Raw genomic sequence first — 19954 nt, 5'->3', positions numbered from 1 at the left:
ATTCCCCTCGGGGTTATATGTGATTATTGCCCAGGATTGCCACTCATTAAATGAGGCAGCACTGCAATACTGCACACAGCCATCAAACAAGAGTGGCGCCGTTTCTGGAAGAAGGCAGCCACACTTTTCTAATCTCATCTTCCATTACAGGACCAATATTAAGGGACTCCTCCCTTCCAGTGTCGTAGATCTGTCCTTCGTTAAAATGTTTGTAGCATGTGCTGATCAAGGTGTATTCTTTACAATCTCCTTTCTTATAGTGAGTCCTCCAGCCGTATAAATCATGCAGACTAGTGCTTATAGCTGCAATGCAGCGTCTCTCTATGTAGGGGACCTCCGAACCGAGATCACTGAGGCGATGCTGTATGAAAGGTTCGGTCCTGTCGGGAACATACTGTCCATCAGAGTGTGCAGAGACAAGATCACCCGCCAGTCACTCGGCTATGGTTATATCAACTTTCAGCAGCCGGCGGACGGTAAGAACCGATCTCCCCCTGTTGCTACAGTTAGAGGTCTACACTAAGGACAGGGGAGGTCATACTGTAGGTACAATCTGGGCAACTGCACGGGGGGGGATCAGCAGGTAGGGGCCCCACTGTCACCATAAAAGTACCTTACTACCGTACTTTGCATATAAAGGACTTAGCAAATAGGGCCCTCTGTGTGTCCACACTTGGACTGCGTTCACATCTCCATTTTGGAGATCCAGCACAAATACCGGCTGTCCACCGGACAAAAAAAACACTGCATGTAGAGGTTTTTGTCTTGCCGAAACCCAGCATTTATGCCAGAAATTAGCCAAATCATTAAAGGACCTCATTGAAGTCAATGGGTATCCGGCAGTGGAGTAGGGGTTCTGGCGAGGACAGGTCCTGTGAGATCCGGCAAGCTGCTCTGTCAGAGGCTGCCAAACGGAGATGTGAACAAAGCCTCAGGAGCAATGGCAGCTCCCCACCCGGTCCTACTGTAGAATATCCATGTAACATCGCATTTGTACCTGCATGCACCAAACGAAGCAATGAAGACCATTCATTAACCCATTCAGGATGCAGCCAGTTTTTGGAAATTAATTACTTTTTCGTTTTTTTCCTACCCGCCTTCTAAGGGTCATAACTTTTCGTTATTTTTCCGTTGACATAGCCAATGGCACCATTTAATGGTCCATATAATGTGTTTCAAAACCAAAAAAATTAGCATTTTTGTTGTTTGCCATTTGTTTGTTTTTCTAAAAAAACGTCATGATCACAAATGTCATGATAAAAAAAACGTCATGATAAGAAAATGAAAACCCTTTTCAAAGAAAAAAATAAATAAAGGTGTTACCATATTCTGACACTCATTTTATTTTTCCTTCGACAGAGATGTGAGGGCTCAATTTTTTGCGGGGCGAGCTGTATTTTTTGCATGTAATTTTGGTGGAACATACAATTTTATGATCATTTCTTTTCTTTTTTTTTTTTTTTTTTTTTATTGGGTCGGTGAGGTGACCAAAATAAATGGCAATTCCTGCACTGGGATTTTTTTTATTTACATCACAGTGAGATACATAACATGATATTTTAACTTCAGTCATTTTTACACACGACCAATAATGTTTTTTTTAGGAGAAATTAGAAAAATGGGAAAAGTTTTTCCTTTTAACTTTAATATAGAATTGTTATTATTTTAAAAACTTTGGGGGACATTTATCAAGACTGGTGTTTTCTTAGCCAGAGGATCTTTATCTAGAAAAGAGGGTTCCAAGGACAAACCAATGACCACCTTAGATTTTTTAATATACAGTATCTTCATAGGGTCTGTCTCTCCAAAACCCCTTCAAAGGGGTTTTCCAGGATTTTTATACTGGATCCTTAGGATAGGTCAATGGCTGGGGTCTGGCTCCATTGATGTAAAAACGTCTTTAAAAAGTTAAATGATACAATTCTGGCTGCCTGTATCCACCACTAGGGGGAGCTAATGAGCTCACTGCAGACTGTTTATATTACAGTATGCAGTAAGCTTCCTATAGTAACAGCTGATGAGGATTACACTTCATTTCTAGTTCTGTCATCAATTGAACGCCATTCATAGGATTTGGAGCTATATATTACAAAAAAGTGGAGGGCTATAAAGAAATTGTTGGACTCTCTCAACGTATCCTACATACTGCAAGGAGATTACTAAAGGATAAAACCCCTGTTTCTTTAAAAATCACAATGTTCTTTTTCCACCAGCGGAACGTGCCCTCGATACAATGAACTTTGAAGACATGAAGGGCAAACCCATGCGCATTATGTGGTGTCAGCGCGACCCGTCCCTACGAAAGAGCGGGGTTGGCAATGTTTTTATCAAAAACCTGGAGAAATCCATTGACAGTAAATTGCTGTATGATACATTTTCGGCTTTTGGCAATATCCTATCATGTAAGGTAAGTCAGGCTAAGTGTACAGGTCCATGCAGTCTGTACAGTAATAACTGAATTCATTAGTATGAGGTGTTACAGGTCGTATGTGACGAAAATGGATCTAAAGGCTACGGGTTTGTACATTTCGAGACCCAGGAATCGTCCCAGAATGCCATTAATTCGTTGAATGGTATGATCTTAAATGACCAGAAAGTGTAAGTATAATGTCCTCTAATACAAAAGATTCCTTGGGCTTTACTAGTAATTATAGGGTTTGGTTTTTGAGGATACCTTACCAGGGGAATATTGTTTATTTCTGGATATGGACATTTTCATTGCTCGTGAGATCCCCTGTGCATATCCTTTATTGGAATATGTCACTTTTTGATATATATTTTTATACGGTTATATTTTATTATGAAAAACGGCAATAAAAAATGTTTTAAAAAAGAAAATTCCCTACTATTGCTACACAATTAGGTGTCTGGACATAGGATATGTCATCTGGGGCCCCCCACCCATTGGCACCAGGCACCATACCTGTCATACCTTGTGAATATCCTTGAGTTTCTCAGGATCACAAGTACGTCTCTTGCAGAAATGTTTGCAATTTGTCTGAATGTTTCTTTTTCTGCAGAAAGCACATGGATTTCTGCAAATGAATGGGGCACTTGCATACATTTTCGCAACTAAACTGCCATAATTGAATAGATTCCTATGGTGGGAAGAATTCTAGAAGTAGAATATTGATGACCTATCCTCAGGATAGACTTTTTTGTATGTTCTGTAAAGGTTCATCGGACATTTCAAGTCCCGCAAAGAACGAGAACCTGAGCTTGTTGCCAGAGCAATGTTCACAAATCTGTACATCAAGAACTTTGGGGAAAATATGGATGACGAACGGCTCAGGGAACTGTTCATCAAATACGGTAAAGATCCTGTGCGTAGCTGCAATCAAGTCTGAGATTTCTATGTCTGAACTTACATGTGTGCAATCATCTCACTCTAGGGCCTACACTGAGTGTGAAAGTTATGACTGATGAGAATGGGAAGTCCAAGGGATTCGGCTTTGTCAGCTTTGAGAAACATGAGGATGCACTAAGAGTGAGAAGGACACATGCAAAATCTTAAGAGTTATCTTTTCTAACTGCAGGTCATCGAAGTTGTTGGAAGATGACCGGCTGCATGACATCATAATGTTTGACCATAGTCCTCCTTGGTTTGATTTAAATTTTTTTTTTCTATTTCACGACATTTTTATGGAATATCCATAGAAATGTCTGACAAGTGGGAGCGTCACCTTTGGGACCCTTATCTCAACTGGTCCCCATCCCTTGTTTCAGCTTGGTTGTCCATGCAAATTGAGAGGTGTCAATGCATGTAAGCAGAGTTGAGGCACCCATTTGTTAGATATTTATGGCATATTCTGTTGGTATGCCTTAAAGAGAATGTGTCATCTGAAAATGGTCTATTATTTAAAGCACGTTTTTTAAAGAATTTTGGGTAAGTTGTTTTTAATTTTCCACGCCAATATCTATATTTAATATATTTCACAAAGACCACTAGGCCTAATAGGTACCACTTCTTGGTCTGCACAGATCACTTTACTGTAGTTATCTGCTTATCATTACAGGCAGGATTAGAATGACAGGTATCACCTCTTTATAAAGACAACAGGATCCACCAATTACAATAGGGGATAACACAGCTTATCAGCTCCCTCATGAACTCTGCACAGGTCACTGAGCGTGCCTAGAAAATTCTCCCATATAAGTCAATGAGGTCCCCTCCTGTCCATTGTGTCTATGGCCCATGTGGCTGGTGCAAAGCAATTCTCTAAATGCTATTAAAGGGGTTATTTCAGGGAGCTGCTGCATTCACCAGAGCTTTGGTGAGGCCACTCCTAACAGCTGAGGATAGGTCATCAATATTATTTCCAGGATAACCCCTATAAGAACAGCTGAGGCAAGATGGCCACCCACATAATCATGTTCAGGGAACAGAATATAAAAATCTACCATCAGAAAATAAAAAAAGATTAGAAAAAAGGAGATGTGTTGCTATCTGGTTTTTACTGAAGAAAAAAAAAATTATAATTTTGATGACACATTCTCTTTAAACATTTGAGGTGGAAGACTCCTTTAAATAGATCAGCTGGAAAACCTGTGTCACCATTGAAATGCATAACCAACCAACTAATACGTAAATGGACTTCACCAGTGCAGGAGACGCTCTTTCTAGTAGCTCCCAGCACTGGCTCATAGAGTAAGGTCCTATGTGGGGGCATATGGACAACCCCTTTTAGGCTACTAAAAGTTTGTATGCAGCCAACTCTATGGTCTTTTTGGACCAGTTATATAACCGTAGATGTATAGTAACCTAAACCATATAAAAAGTGGCATAATACAGGCCAGGGTAGGAAAATACAGGAATGCAATAGGGTGTAAAGTAATGATTTTCCAAATTCTCTAAGGCTGTGGATGAAATGAACGGAAAGAATGTGAATGGTAGGTCCATTTACGTTGGAAGAGCCCAGAAGAAATCCGAAAGGCAAGCGGAGCTCAGGAGGAAGTTTGAACAAATAAAGCAGGAACGCATCACCCGAACGCAGGCGAGTGACGTCACTTCTTGTGATTTTTGCAAGGATCTGAGAACATTTCCAGGCTTATAACGAATATTTCATTGTTTTAGGGCGTCAACCTCTACATAAAAAATCTTGCAGATTGCATTGACGACATGCGGCTACATCAAGCATTTTCCCACTTTGGTATCATCACCAGTGCAAAGGTGAGCAATAAGGGTGCATGCACACGAACGTATTTTCTTTCCGTGTCCGTTCCGTTTTTTTGCAGACCGTATGCAGAACCATTAATTTCAATGGGGCCACAAAAAAAAACTGAAGTTACTCTGTGTGCATTCCGTTTCCGTATGTCTTTTCCGCAAAATATAGACCATGTCCTATTATTGTCCGCTTTACGGACAAGGGTAGTACTGTTCTATTAGGGGCCAGCTGTTCCGTTCTGCATGAGGCCTTAGGTAGTATCTGCTAGACCTCTTTCCATGGGCAGATTGGAAACTAGAAGTAGCCTTGGAAAAAAATATCTTAAAGTGGCCTCATATTGTAGGTAGGTCTAAACTGGCAGCAGGCTAGGCCAACACAAGAAGGTAAGAGTCACAAAAAACTGTCAGTAGTAGCCACATTGGTGGTAGGTGTCACCAATGCACAAATAATGGAATACCCGACTAAAGGGGTTTTCTGAAAATTTGATATTAATGGCTTTGTCACGGTGGGGAGTGGGGGAAAACTCCCCACCGAACACTGAAGGGAAATGGGAGTGACAGCTAGGCCTAAACACCAGGAACAGGGAGCAGGTCACCTCCTAAAGCGACCCTGATCCTAGCCCTGACTCCTATCCGTATGAGCGGACTCAGATGGTAGGATGGCTCATACCCAGGAACCTCGGACCCTGGAATCCCTGAAAAGCACTACGGATTGTGAAAGGGCTTGAGACTACCTTTTCCTCCAAGATACGGAAGAACAGGAGTCTCACCCGGTCTAGATGCAAGGAAAGGGGAAGACAGTGAACAGCAACTGGATCGGCAGGTAAGAACCCAGTGATATAACAACACATCAGAACAACTAGCATTTACCTGCAGGATAGAACACAGACACCAATAACTTTCTGGACCCCCATGCGGACTGGATGTATGACGCACCAGACAGAGCTGCTCACTGACTTGTGGTTCCCCCTCCGGGGAACCCCGGAGCCCTCTCACCGGAGGCACAGATAGACAGGGGAATGTCTAGCATCCATGCAGGACCGTACACACCAAAGGAACAACAACTATACATACAACACAAACCCTGAACATACCACACCACACATAGAATAGGGAAAGGAAAGGAAGGTGACATCAAGTAGACATTGATATCCCACAAGGTGGGCCTCAAGGACTGGGCAGAAGGAATCTCCGGCACAGGAGCATAACTCCAGCACACACCGAGGCTGGAGTACAACTAAACTCCTGCTACCAGCCACAGGCAATATAAGCACCTAGTGACCACACCCAGCCAGTTAGTTAACCCCTCCAGTACCAGACAGGGAAGGAACCCGGAGGAAGGAGCAAAACAACAAATTGCCCATGGCAACCAGCATGCACGGCTAACGTGTCACGGCGCACAACAACCAGACCGAGACACAGCCTAAGAAAATGCCATCAACACTGGATCAGTGGGGATCCGACTCCAGGAACCACTGTTGATCAGTTGTTTGAAGAGACTGCAGTTCTTCAGTGAGTGCAACGGTTTCTTCCTAGGCCAGTGACATCATATTCATTGGTTATATGGCCTATGTGCTTTGCTTAGTCCCATTCAGGGAAAACATAGGTATACTGTATATAGAGGACTATAGTGAGAAATGGAGCACCAGATGTATATATACAGCCCTATAGTGATATATGGAGTCCAGTGATTACATATACCTATGTAGTTCTATACAAATACATCCTATACCTCAATATCCATTTAAATATAAGCACATACATCATCAAAATAATTACGTGAAAAAAGTTATGGTCTAATATCCAGATAGAAACCATACGGACGCTTTAGTAAGGAGCAATTTAGTAAATTTATTAGGGAACATTTGTGCATTAATTCCCCAGTTCAAAAAGCGGGACATTTAAAGATCTAAAAGGGACAGAGGTACTTGGATCAAAAAGAGGGACACTTGGGAGGCATGCTATATACAAGGAGCACATAGTTATTTATAGTGCTCTATGGTGAGAGATGGACCCCTAGATCTATATATACAGGGAGTGCAGAATTATTAGGCAAGTTGTATTTTTGAGGATTAATTTTATTATTGAACAACAACCATGTTCTCAATGAACCCAAAAAACTCATTAATATCAAAGCTGAATATTTTTGGAAGTAGTTTTTAGTTTGTTTTTAGTTTTAGCTATTTTAGGGGGATATCTGTGTGTGCAGGTGACTATTACTGTGCATAATTATTAGGCAACTTAACAAAAAACAAATATATACCCATTTCAATTATTTATTTTTACCAGTGAAACCAATATAACATCTCAACATTCACAAATATACATTTCTGACATTCAAAAACAAAACAAAAACAAATCAGTGACCAATATAGCCACCTTTCTTTGCAAGGACACTCAAAAGCCTGCCATCCATGGATTCTGTCAGTGTTTTGATCTGTTCACCATCAACATTGCGTGCAGCAGCAACCACAGCCTCCCAGACACTGTTCAGAGAGGAGTACTGTTTTCCCTCCTTGTAAATCTCACATTTGATGATGGACCACAGGTTCTCAATGGGGTTCAGATCAGGTGAACAAGGAGGCCATGTCATTAGATTTTCTTCTTTTATACCCTTACCCTTAAATACTGAATCGTTTTTGGGGGTGGCTGTCCTCATGAGCTCTTGAAGGGGTATTCTCTTCTTAGACATTGGGGGAATATTGCTAAGATATGCCCACAATGTCTGATAGGTGCGGGTCCCACCTCTGGAAAGCGTATGCGCGACTGCTCCCTCCATTCATTTCTATGGGACTGCCGAAAATAGCAGAGTGACGGCTAGGCTATTTCCGTAAGCCCCATTGCAGTGAAAGGAGCAATGGCTGCACTTCCCATTCATTTCTATGGAGCCTCTTTCGGCGGCTATTTTCGGCAGTCCCATAGAAATAAATAAAGTGCAGCCGCGCATGTGCGGTTCTCTCTCCACTATTTTGGACAGGTGCTGGTACCAGTGGTGGGACCAACACCTATCAGGCATTGGGGGCATATCCTAGCGTGTATGTGAACGGCCTGAGGGTATATTAATTAATAATTAATAATAATAATATAATATAATTACTAGTGTGAAGATGTTTACTGCAATCTGCTTTTTAAGGTCATGATGGATGGTGGACGCAGCAAAGGGTTTGGTTTCGTCTGTTTCTCCTCCCCCAACGAGGCCGCAAAAGCCGTCACAGAGATGAACGGTAGGATCATAGCCTCCAAGCCCTTGTATGTCGCCTTGGCGCAACGCAAAAAGGATCGTCAAGCTAATCTGGCCGCTCAGTTCATGCAGAAGATGGATCATGTCCGAATGGTAGTGAACCCGGTCACTAACACCTACCAGGCACTGCCACCCAGCTATATGGCGCCTGTTACACAGGTAACATCCCCAGATCAGAAATGTAAAAGCTAAATATATATATACAGTATATATACACACACACGGGAGTTATTCTGCTAAATCCTCTGTTTTTATCTTCAGGCCCAGAACCACACTGTATACTACCCAGCCGGACAGATGGCACAGGCTATGCCAAGTCCAAGCTGGACAACCCAAGGTATGTGTTCAATGCATTGTAGGAATGGAGCATTGTGTGACAGTGCAGAGTGTCAAGACTGGTGTAAAGGAAAACTGGCTTAGCTGCCCATAGCAACCAATCACAACCAACCGTTCATTTTTCAGAGCTCCTTTGGAAAATGAAAAGTGGAATCTAATTGGTTGCTATGGGCGACTAAGCTGGTTTTCCTTTACCCCAGTTTTGATGAATACTACCCTTAAAAGGGTATTCTCATTTGAGACAATGAGGGGATATCTCTAGGATATGCCCCAAAGTCAGATAGGTGCGGGTCCCACCTCTGGGATCAGCACCTACACCGAGAACAGAGCGGGAAGAGTGGTGGCTGGAGGACCCCGGGGTTTTCCAAGGTCCGGCCACCACCAAGCGCTCTCCCCATAGTACTGAATGGGAGCGCACTGCGCTTGCGCTGCCACTACTCCTATTAATTTCTATGGGGCCGACGGAAATAGCCGAGCCCGCTATTTTCGGCAGCCCCCATAGAAATGAATAAAGGGTGGCTGCGCGGGTGCATTGCACCCTCCACAACTTTCGGGACGCCGTTCTCAGTGTAGGTGCGGGCACCAGAGGTGGGACCCGCACCTATCAGACAATTGGGGCATATCCTAGCGTTATGCCTCCACTGTCTGAGATGGGAAAACCGTAAGGTTAGTACATAGACTCCATGGTCTACTACTCAGTTTCTCACCATTTTTCAAGATCTGGGCTTCCCAGATGGATACAGTCCTAGCTATTTGCCGCAACGTGTCCCCCAAATGTTTGGGGGCTATCCAGAATTTTAATATTTGATAGCCTATCCTCCTCGAGATAGGTCATGAATATTAGATCGGAGGAAGGGGGGTCCGACTCCCAGCACCCCCGTCGTTCAGATGTTTATAGAAGCTGCGGCGCTCTGTGAGTGATGTTACCATACATCGGTCACATGGCCTAGGCGCAGCTCAGCCCTATAGAAATGAATGGGGCTGAGCTGCAATACCAAGTGGGACCGCGGCTGATCTGCTATTGATGACCTATTTTAATGAGTAGGCTATTAGTATCAAAATCCCAGAGAACCCCTTTAAAAAGTGTAGTTGACTTTACTGGGAGTGGACTGAGGAAGGGGCCAAGAGACCAGAGAATGGTCTGTATGGGAGTGGAAGGGGATTGGTAAGGTGAATATTGCTCCTTATGTTATTTTACACCATTGGAAGTTGTGTGCAAAAATAAAAAAAATTCTTCTTTTTGGAAACCCCCTTTAAAAAGAAGTAAACAATATATAATGAACAGATATATGCTAAAAGAATTCTCTTTTGTCATTGGGTATTGAACACTATGAACATAGATATATATCTGGAAATGTCCCCGCCGTATACCCCGAAGGTTTGCCACAAATGTAGTGTGAACATAGTCTTAGCCCAGACACAAACAAGAGAGTTGAATGCGATGAACTCGCAGCGTGTGTCAGTGAGAGGTCCCGTTCTGGTCTCCGCTCTTCTGACAGGATCCCACAGCATTATACTGATTTATAATGTTGTGTACCCCTGGGAGTCTGGAAATCTATTGTATTACACTGTCAGCACTGACTGGACATTGCTAGACACCCCTTCCCAAATAGTAACACCCAGTTGTCAATTTATTCATAAATTTCTTGTAAGAATAACTGAGGATGTAACGAAGAATACAAGCATTTACTAAAACACACGTCCAGAGATAAGACATGTCCAGGATGCTAAGCTTTTCGATTGTAAAGGGCTTATTGTCGGATTAATATGCTGAACTGTCCATTTGCCTTACCACAGCGTTCCAGAATATACCAAGAGCAATCAGACTAGCGGCTCCCAGATTATCAACCTACGGCACAATGAGGCCCGCGCCTTCCGCCCCCCACGTTGTATCAGTTCAACGTTTAGGTAATTGGTGCACTAAATCATATACTTAAAGGGGTTTTCCGAGACTTTAAAGGCTCATGCACACGGCCGTTGGTTGTTTTGCGGTCCACAAGACACGGATACCGGCCATGTGCATTCCACATTTTGCGGAACGGAAGAACTAGCCCTACCCTTATCCGTAATGCGGACAATAATAGGACGTGTTTTTTTTTTTGCGGACCCATTGAAATGAATGGTTCCGCATACAGGCTGCACAAAAAACGGAATGGACACGGACAAAAAATACGTTTTACGTATCCTTATCCTCATCAGTATCTGATCAGTGGTGGTCCGACATCTAGAACCCCTGATGATCAGCTGTATGAGAAGGCAGTGGAGCTCGCAGTAGCACCTAGGCCAGTGACGAAATGTTCATCGGTCACATGACCTAGACGCAGTTTATTCCCATAGATGTAAATGGGGCCGAGTGCGATACCAATCCCAGCCGCTATGCAATGTATGACACTGTGCTTGGTGAGTACGGAGAAGGCTGCGGCACTGACAGGAGCGCCGGTGCCTTCTCAAGCAGCTGATTGGTGAGGTCCTGGGTGTCAGATCCCCACCGATCCAATACTGAGATATCGTCAGTATAAAAGTCTTGAAAAACCTTTTTAAACCTTTTGTACACAATGGCCCAGATTTAATAACGTGTCTGCACCTAGAATCTGTCTAAACACTGGCACAAATAGGCACAATTTGGTGCAACTAGGGTTTTTACACTTTTTTGTGACTTGCCCAAGAAATGCCGGGCTTAGTGAGTGAGGTAGAGCTTTGCAGGACATGGACCCGGCCTAAGATGTGATGTTTTGCACCAAAAATAAGCCATCATTCTGGTGTAGAAATCTGTCTCAAAGTAAGGCAACCAATACTTGGTGTACAGACAGTCATAGAAACGTGTCTATCCCTGCACCACAATTATCCTCCAGCCTGAGTCCCTGTGATAAATCTGGTGCAGGTCTAGACAGCCGGTCTAAGCTTACGCCAATCTTCAGCGCATTGAGGCATGATGTAGTGATGTCATCACACTGCTGTGCTGAGCAAAAGACAGCGTCGTACGTCAGGGGAACATCTATGACGGGGGCATCGCTGTGTGTGTAGGGGGACCACTTAAGGGGGCATTACTCTGTGTGGTGGTCACTTAATGGGGCATCATATTGTGTGGGGAGCCACATAAGGGGGCATCATACTGTGTGACAAGAGCACTTAGAGGGCATCACTTTGGGTTGGAGGCATGTAAGGGGGGGCCTCATTCTGTGTGGGGGCAGGAAAGGGATCATCCTACAGTTAAGGGGCACTTAGTGGCATCATACTGTGTAGGGGGGCACTAAGGGGTCATCATACGGATATACTGTCTGAGGGGAACTACGGGGCATCGTTATTGTTAGTACTAAGAGGATATTCTTACTGTGTCAGGGGGGGGGGGGGCACTATTACTGCATGGTCATCAGAAAGGGGATTAGGCAGGATTAGGGGCATGAGTTATTGTACAAAAAGTGCTGCAGTGCAATACTTCACTGGTGTTGTCCACTTTTTTTGCGGCTCGGACCCACTCCCTACAGCAGCCCCTGGCACTCCGGCTTTATGGCATATCTAAATATGATTTTATCTGGATTATTCCAATGCTGTGGCATCACTGTGTGCATTATCACTGTATTGTGACATCACTGTGTGCATTATCACTGTATTGTGACATCACTGTGTGCATTATCCCATTACTGTGATGTCACTGTGAGCATTATTCCTCTGCCGTTATATAACCAGTGCCATTGTTTGCAATTTTTCATGTATTGTAATTTTTCCATACAGCAACTGTTCCACAAGCAGCAATTGAATCCCAGCCTACCCACGTCGCTGCTGCAGCCACCACGGCTTCTGCTGTGTACTCTGCTCCTCGGTATCAGTACCCAGCCGCAGTTCTTCATCCTCAGCAACACATGATAATTCAGCCACAAGTCGCCGTGCAGCAGGTAAGAATTCTGTCTGTACTACCTAATATATACAGAATACCGTATACACTAGTGTGCGTATTATTTTTTTGGTATTTCCCGTATACTTTGCCTGCAGCACACAGTCCTTCCGGAAGAACCACCTGACTCCCTCCATATTGGCGCCTCCTCCTTCTCCAATCAACCAGAAGCAAATGCTGGGTATGTAAGTCTGTACGGTACTGCCATACCATGTAAATCAGCTAAGACTTGACACAAGGGTCTCCGATTTTAGGTGAACGTCTCTTCCCTCTGATCCAAGCCATGCACCCAACTCTAGCAGCGAAGATCACAGGCATGTTGCTGGAGCTTGATGGCTCTGAAGTTTTCCACATGCTTGAGTCGCCAGAATTTCTCCGCTCCAAGGTATGACCATGTTCCCATATGCAGTGTAATGCATACTTCCTTATGAGACGTCCAGACCGGATCCACTGTGGAAAATCTGAAACGCATTTGCTGGAATTTCACAGCAGCAGTTATAGTTGCGGAATTCATAGCAGAAATGCTGCGGCAGATTTCACCGCTGGATTGCAAAAAGGTGAACTCCGCAGAGAAAACCCACAACCCCCATTTCCGTGTGTATTCCGCTGTGGAAAATTTCCGCTGCATTTGGATTGCATTGTTTAAAATCTCATCCACTTTGCTGGTACTGCAAAATGCTGTACATTTTCTGGAAAGAAGGTATTGTGGGGATTCGCTCTGGTAGTTAGGACTAGCGTATGCAGTATAGAGGCAGAGTACACGGTTCTTGAATCAAACAGCGGTGTTTATTCACACATTGGTGTATAACAAAATGCAGATAAGGTGTATCACAAAACGTAGGTGGCTTGGTGTTTGTTCACACACAAGGAAAGTCCATAAACAATAAAAGTTACCTTTTCTTCTGGATGTTAAGTCACACCCTGTTAGCAGTTCAGCCTCATCAAGTCCATAGGCGGTCTCTCTGCCTTTAGAGGGGCCTGAGTCCTCCAGCCCAGCTCAAACCTCACAATCCCTGCACAGCCCTTAGTTCACAGCACACAGACTCCTGAGCTCCACTGTCAGAGGGAGGTAAATCCACACACCTGGCAGTGCTGGCTGGGTTTTTATGCCTGGCAAAACCCGGCCTGGAACATGGGGAGTAGTCACCCACCCAGCACTTTGACTCTTCCCAGTAAGAGCCGTCCCGGATCAGCTATGACAGCCATGCCAAATCTCAAGGTGTCAATTAGCAATAGCTGCTGCTGACACATAAAATACCGGCTCTTACTTCACTGAGGCCAAGAACCTCGGTGACACTTACCTTCCATCCACGATGATTCCAGGTACCTTCTTGCAGTATGCAAATAAAGCTCTTAACAAGCTCTGCCTTTGATGCCACCAGGTGTAAGGCAGCTATCCTAAAGGTGAATGTATGACCCTTTAAACAGGCGTGGAAACATGACTTGGATAATAACCATGGAATGAATGGCGTTTTAATAATAAATAATAATAATCATAATAAAAATAATAACTAAGCCAGCACTTTATCGGGTCTCTGCTCTGCACTGGTGAGGGGCAATCACCCCAAAACAGCTCTCTGCAGATGAGATGCTGGTTTATTTAATATCCAAGTCATGTCTCAAGACCTATTTAAAGGGTGGAACATTGACTTATAGAACAGCATCTGGTGGCATTAGAGGCAGAGGATGCGAAGAGTGAATTTTCGGCATGCAATTCCAAGGTCGGAAGTCCTCAGCATATCTTTCCTATGTGGAGGTTTCTTTATAGAGAATGTCCCAACCATGGTGTAAGAGCTGGTGTTAAGATCTGCTCTCCTATTTCAGGTAGACGAAGCTGTGGCAATGCTTCAAGCCCATCAGCAACAAACACTGGCACCTCAACCCACAGCTGCAGCGGTTGCCAGTTCTTCTGTCATGTGCTCTGCTCCTCAGTATCAGTATACAGCAGCAGTGGTTGCTCCTCAGCAGAACATTATTATTCAGCCACAGGTTGCTGTGCAGCAGGTAGGCCGACTGCACTAATATCTAGATTCTCCTTATTAAAGATGCCCATGGACGTGTACATGTGCCTTTAATTGCTTGCGTGGTCTAAAGCTTGCCATAAGCATTAGATAAGATATGGCATCCGACCATGATCTTATGTGTACGGTGTCCAGAGAACAGCCGGATCAAGGCCCCCGGCGGCTGTTCTCAGGGCTGCCTGCTCCCGGTGACCGCATTTGTTTCAGACCGGTTTGCGGCACAGGCACAGGCAAGGGCTTACCTGTGCATCGCCGGACTTGTGAGTCAAGATGGCAGCCCGATGGATTTCAACATGCCTGATCCCTTGCTCACTGAAAGATAGCCCAAGGCTACTTTCACACTAACGTTTTAGTTTTCCGGTATTGAGATCCGTCATAGGGGCTCAATACCGGAAAAATAAGTTTCAGTTTTGTCCCCATTTATTGTCAATGGGGACAAAACTGAACTGAACTGATTCTCATACCGAAGAGCAAACGGCATGTTGTAGTTTGCTTTCTGTCACGGGATGCGGAGCAAGACGGATCCGGCATGACCCACAATGCAAGTCAATGGGGACGGATCCATTTTCTATGACACAATTGAAAACGGATCCGTCCTCCATTGACTTTCAGTGGAGTTCATGACGGATCCGTCTTGGCTATTTGAAAGATAATACAATCGGATCCGTTCATAATGGATGCAGATTGTTGTATTATCAGTAGCGGAAGCGTTTTTGCTGAACCCTGCCGGATCCAGAAAAAACGCAAGTGTGAAAGTAGCCTTAGGAGTCTGGAAAATGCTTACTCCCCTCTACATAATGAGTTAAAAATGTACACATGTACAGGGACATACACAGAGTACACAACGTGCCCCTGCCCCGAATTTTCAGGGGGCATCACACAGTCCCTGGCAATGTAAAACGCAAAAGTGCAACTCTCCAGGTTTCTAACAAATTTTAGATTTTTTAAGTCGAAGACATTTTTTATTAAAAAAAAAAGGATGATAGAGGCCCCCGCACACTTAATTTGACTTCTATTACAAAAAAAACATGTGGTACAGGTGCTTCATTCTGAATGTATTTACACCAGACAACTGACATAAATACTGAATCTCCTGCTTCCTTTCTTGAAGTATATTATAAAACTGCCTGCCTGCAGCCACCACCAGGGGGAGCTTAGGTCATAGGAAATTACCCGTATTTTTCGCCCCATAAGACGCACCCCCCCCCCCCCCCAAAGTGGGGGAAAAGTGCCCCTGCGTCATATGGGGCGAATTCTGGCAATTTACATCGCAGTCTGCGATGCATTAGTGAGGAGGGTCTGCAGTAGGCGGGGTGAGCGGCGGGGCCGTGCAGGCACTGTACTCTGGCCCCGCCGCTCAGTATGTACTGTATTATACGTAGTGTTAATCATCATATCTAAACTGCGCTCCCCCTGCTCCCCATCTGTACCGTACTTACCGGTACATGTCACGCTCCTGTAGTAAGCACTAGCAGCTAGCAGGCAGGCCGGGCGGCCGTAACTCACTGAGGTCATGTGCCTGCTCCGCCTACTTTATGAATGAAGCAGGCGATGCAGGCACGTGACCCCAGTGAGTTACGGCCGCCCGGCCTGCCTGCTAGCTGCTAGTGCTTACTACAGGAGCGTGACATGTACCGGTAAGCGCAGGGGGAGCGCATCATTATTCAGTTTAGATCTGATGATTAACACTACGTATAATACAGTACATACTGAGCGGCTGGGCCAGAGTACAGTGCCTGCACGGCCCGCCTCTTTCCTCGCCTACTACAGCCCCTCCCTAGGAATCTGTGGATGGGATAATGATGGGGCGGGGGGTCTGTGGATGGCATTATGATGGGGGGAGATCTGTGGATGGGACTGTTATGGGGGGATCTGTGGATGACACATATAGCAGTGTCATCCACAGATCCACTACCCCATAACAGTGCCATCCACAGATCCCCCCATCATAATGCCATCCACAGATCCCCCCCACCATCATAATGCCATCCACAGACCCCCCCCCATCATAATGCCGTCCACAGCTCCACCCCATAACAGTGCATCATCCACAGATCCCCCATAATAGTGTCATGCACAGACCGCCATTAGTTCAAACCCACCAAAAGCACAACTTTTGGTTAAAAATATATTTTTTTCTTATTTTCCTCCTCAAAAACCTAGGTGCGTCTTATGGGCCGGTGCGTCTTATAGGGCGAAAAATACGGTATACAGTTGCCATTTATATCAATAGATGCTGTAAATAATCTCTTTGCACTGAACCCCCTCTAATGATGCCTGACAGAAACTGTAGTGAATGTATGTCGCAAACAGGAGCAGTTCAGCGCCAGGTCCCCTCTCCCCCATGGCAGTCTCGTGGTCTGCCTCCATGGTAGGTGCGCCACTGCTCTTGGCTGAGCCAGGCGTGCATAGCTTTGTGGACTCGTCTGTCATCTGTCAGACAAAATGAACATTCTGCTGACGCCTGTGAGATGCTGGTTTCACAGATATTTTTAGGTGGGAATGATGAAACAGTAAAAACATTTTTTAGTGCATTTTTCTTCAATTTTCTTCAGTGGCATTGTTTGGGTCCACTGCGTTTATTGCAAATCGTACCATTCTCTGGTCTGGCTTTTTTTGGGGTCATTTTTTATGCCACAGACATTGCTGTTTTTTGCCTCAGTTGGAAAAAATGCATGTTTCAATATTTTCTTTTATGTAATTTTAAAGTCTTTTTTTGTGCAATGGCTTTTTTTTTTTATAGACACAAATAACACATGTACTAAAACATACTGTTTGGAAAAAAACACACAAGTGTAGAATGGGAACCTCCATTATTTATCTTTTTTGGGGTAATTTCTTCTTCCTCTGCAGCCAGCTGTCATTCAGGAAGAATCACCAGCTACCTCCATACTGGCCCCTGCTCCTTCAGGCGACCAAAAACAAATGCTGGGTATGTAAGGAAGCATAGTACCGCCATATTATGTACACTGTGAAAGAACTTAAGACTTGACACAAGAATCTTTAATTTTAGGGGAACGTCTCTTCTGTCTAATTCAAACCATGCTCCCTTCGCTGGCAGCGAAAATCACAGGCATGTTGCTGGAGCTGGATGATTTGGACGTTCTCCACATGCTCGAGTCACCAGAATTTCTCCGTTCTAAGGTACGACCATATTCTCAGTGCAGTATAATGTATACTATCTTATAGAGACCACCCCAACTATAGTGTCAAGGTCTGGTGTTAACATCTGGTCTCTTATCTCAGGTGGATGAAGCTGTTGCTGTTCTTCAAGACCATGAAGCTAAGCAAGTGGTGCACCAAGTCATGAACAACGCTGCAGTAGTGGCAGCCGTCTAACATGCCTCCGAGTTGTAGCACGATGCTTCTTTCCAGGCTTAAGGCTAGGGCTCCATGGCCATGGCTTTGTCCCTGACACATATTGGATGGCCAAAGATCCAGTGTAGCACTGCCTGCATGGCAAACAATGAGTGAATGGGGTCGCACTGCTATGACCTGACAGTCACAAGGAACCCAAATATGTGGGTCGCTATGCAGCCCCATTCACTTGCATTATCGACGATGCAGGCGGCCCTACACTGAGATCTTTGGCCGTGCAATAAATGTCAAGGCCAAAGTCGCCTTATGAAGTCTACTTTGCTCCTCATAGTTTTTTTTTTAGCTAAGTTCGCAAATCTTGGATTGTAGGTTAAAGAAGAGTTTTAGTAAGTTTAGGAACATGTCCATAGTTTAGTGATACCATGGCAAGCTCCAACCCGCCGCACTACAGTTTACGTTGGCTTTAAATGTCAAAAGTTTTTGTATATTTTAATATAGTAAAAATTATAATAATACTGATATATTTTTCCAATTGTGCCATTTTTCTCTTCGAGGCCATTGTAAACATTAGAGAACTAAGATATCCAAAGAAATGTGAATTTTTTTTAACAATATATTTTTATTGATTTTTAAATAAAGTATAAAATGGAGTTACAAATAAATGTAAATATTAAGTTACATATCCTTCTAATTTAAATTGTACAATAAAACTGATTAAATAAAGCTATTAGTTGTCTAATTGTCCTTATTGTACCCCATTAAAGGGAAAGCGATGTGGGGCTGGGGAGAGAAGGAACAGAAAATGAGAAAAGGAAAACATATTTTTTTTTTAAAGAGTAACTACACTTTAAAAAAAAAATTGATATGTCATAGGGTCATATCAAAAGTGTTGATCATCGGGGGTCCCAGCTCTGAGACCACCACTGATCGCTAGAAGGAGGAGTCAGAAGCTCTCAGTCGAGTGCTGTTTTCCCCTCGCTGCTAAGCACGAGACTGAAGATGGTCTCATAGAACATTCTATTGAAACCGTCTTCATTCTCATGCTCAGTTGTGAGGAGAAGCAGCGGTCATCTGAGTGGTTCTGATTCCTCCTTCTAGCTATCGGTGGAGGTCTCAGAGCCGGGACCCCCACCAATCAGCACTTTTGATATGACTCTATGACATATCAAAAATTTCAAATCAAATCCGAAACATATTCTACAAACCAGCACCTGGATGTGAATACTTTTGTATTTGCATGTAATTAAATATTTATTATAGCTGCTGAGTTATACAATAAAATGTATCTGTATAGCACCACTTTTTTTCTTATTTCTTTGACCTGCTCACTGAGATGGCCGCACACGCTCAGTTTGATCCATCATCTGTCTCCTGAGCTGTGATAGGAAAAGCATGGACACGCCCCCTGAGCTGCAGCAGAATGGACACACCCCTGAGCTGTCAGCTTGATATAAATCTAGCAGAGCAATGAATGGGGAGATCTCTGGATCTATGTGAGGTACAGGGCTGGTTCTAGATTTGTTAGAAAGAGATTGTCATGTGATCATATGATGTCTGATTTTCATTTTTTACATTATTCATGAGATAACCCCTTTAAAGAAAAAACTGGGTTGGGTTAAAGGCAATAAAGGGATTAGACTATGGGGTTGTTTTGCATGTCTGAAAAAGTAGGATTTCTATAATTACTTGTTCAGTTAGAATCAGAAGATATATGAGACATATGTTATATCTAGGAACTCTACTGGAATATATATATATTTTAATCATGTTATAAAACTGTAACAGTATTGTCCAGTAGAGTTAATAACCTAAGATTATAACTGATATATACTGGAAATACTTATGAGAAAAAAAAGAAAAAAGTTTATATCAAGTGAACATAAGTATAATTTATAAGTAAGTTATGGCATCAAATGGACCAAAATCTATCCAGCCCCTCAGTGCACTTTGATTAGACGTGCCAAGGTATATAGTAACACTTC

The 19954-nt window shown here is 43.7% G+C and overlaps 1 protein-coding gene across 1 annotated transcript; it reads left to right on the top strand.

The window, feature by feature from the left end:
• The first annotated feature begins 283 nt into the window (after window positions 1-283).
• On the top strand, window positions 284-17993 carry LOC122939314 (polyadenylate-binding protein 1-like). The gene is made up of 17 exons (XM_044295384.1): window positions 284-476; window positions 2214-2407; window positions 2483-2598; window positions 3176-3312; window positions 3393-3487; window positions 4857-4994; window positions 5075-5170; window positions 8298-8564; window positions 8667-8760; window positions 10539-10649; window positions 12474-12634; window positions 12751-12814; window positions 12888-13018; window positions 14458-14637; window positions 17508-17586; window positions 17668-17798; window positions 17901-17993. Exons 1-17 carry the CDS (start codon window positions 284-286, stop codon window positions 17991-17993), a joined length of 2280 nt encoding a protein of 759 aa, XP_044151319.1.
• The last annotated feature ends 1961 nt before the right edge of the window (window positions 17994-19954 follow it).

Source organism: Bufo gargarizans, chromosome 5, assembly GCF_014858855.1.
Source record: "Bufo gargarizans isolate SCDJY-AF-19 chromosome 5, ASM1485885v1, whole genome shotgun sequence".
NCBI classification, from domain to species: Eukaryota; Metazoa; Chordata; class Amphibia; order Anura; family Bufonidae; genus Bufo; species Bufo gargarizans.
This window is presented reverse-complemented; position numbering and strand designations above follow the sequence as displayed.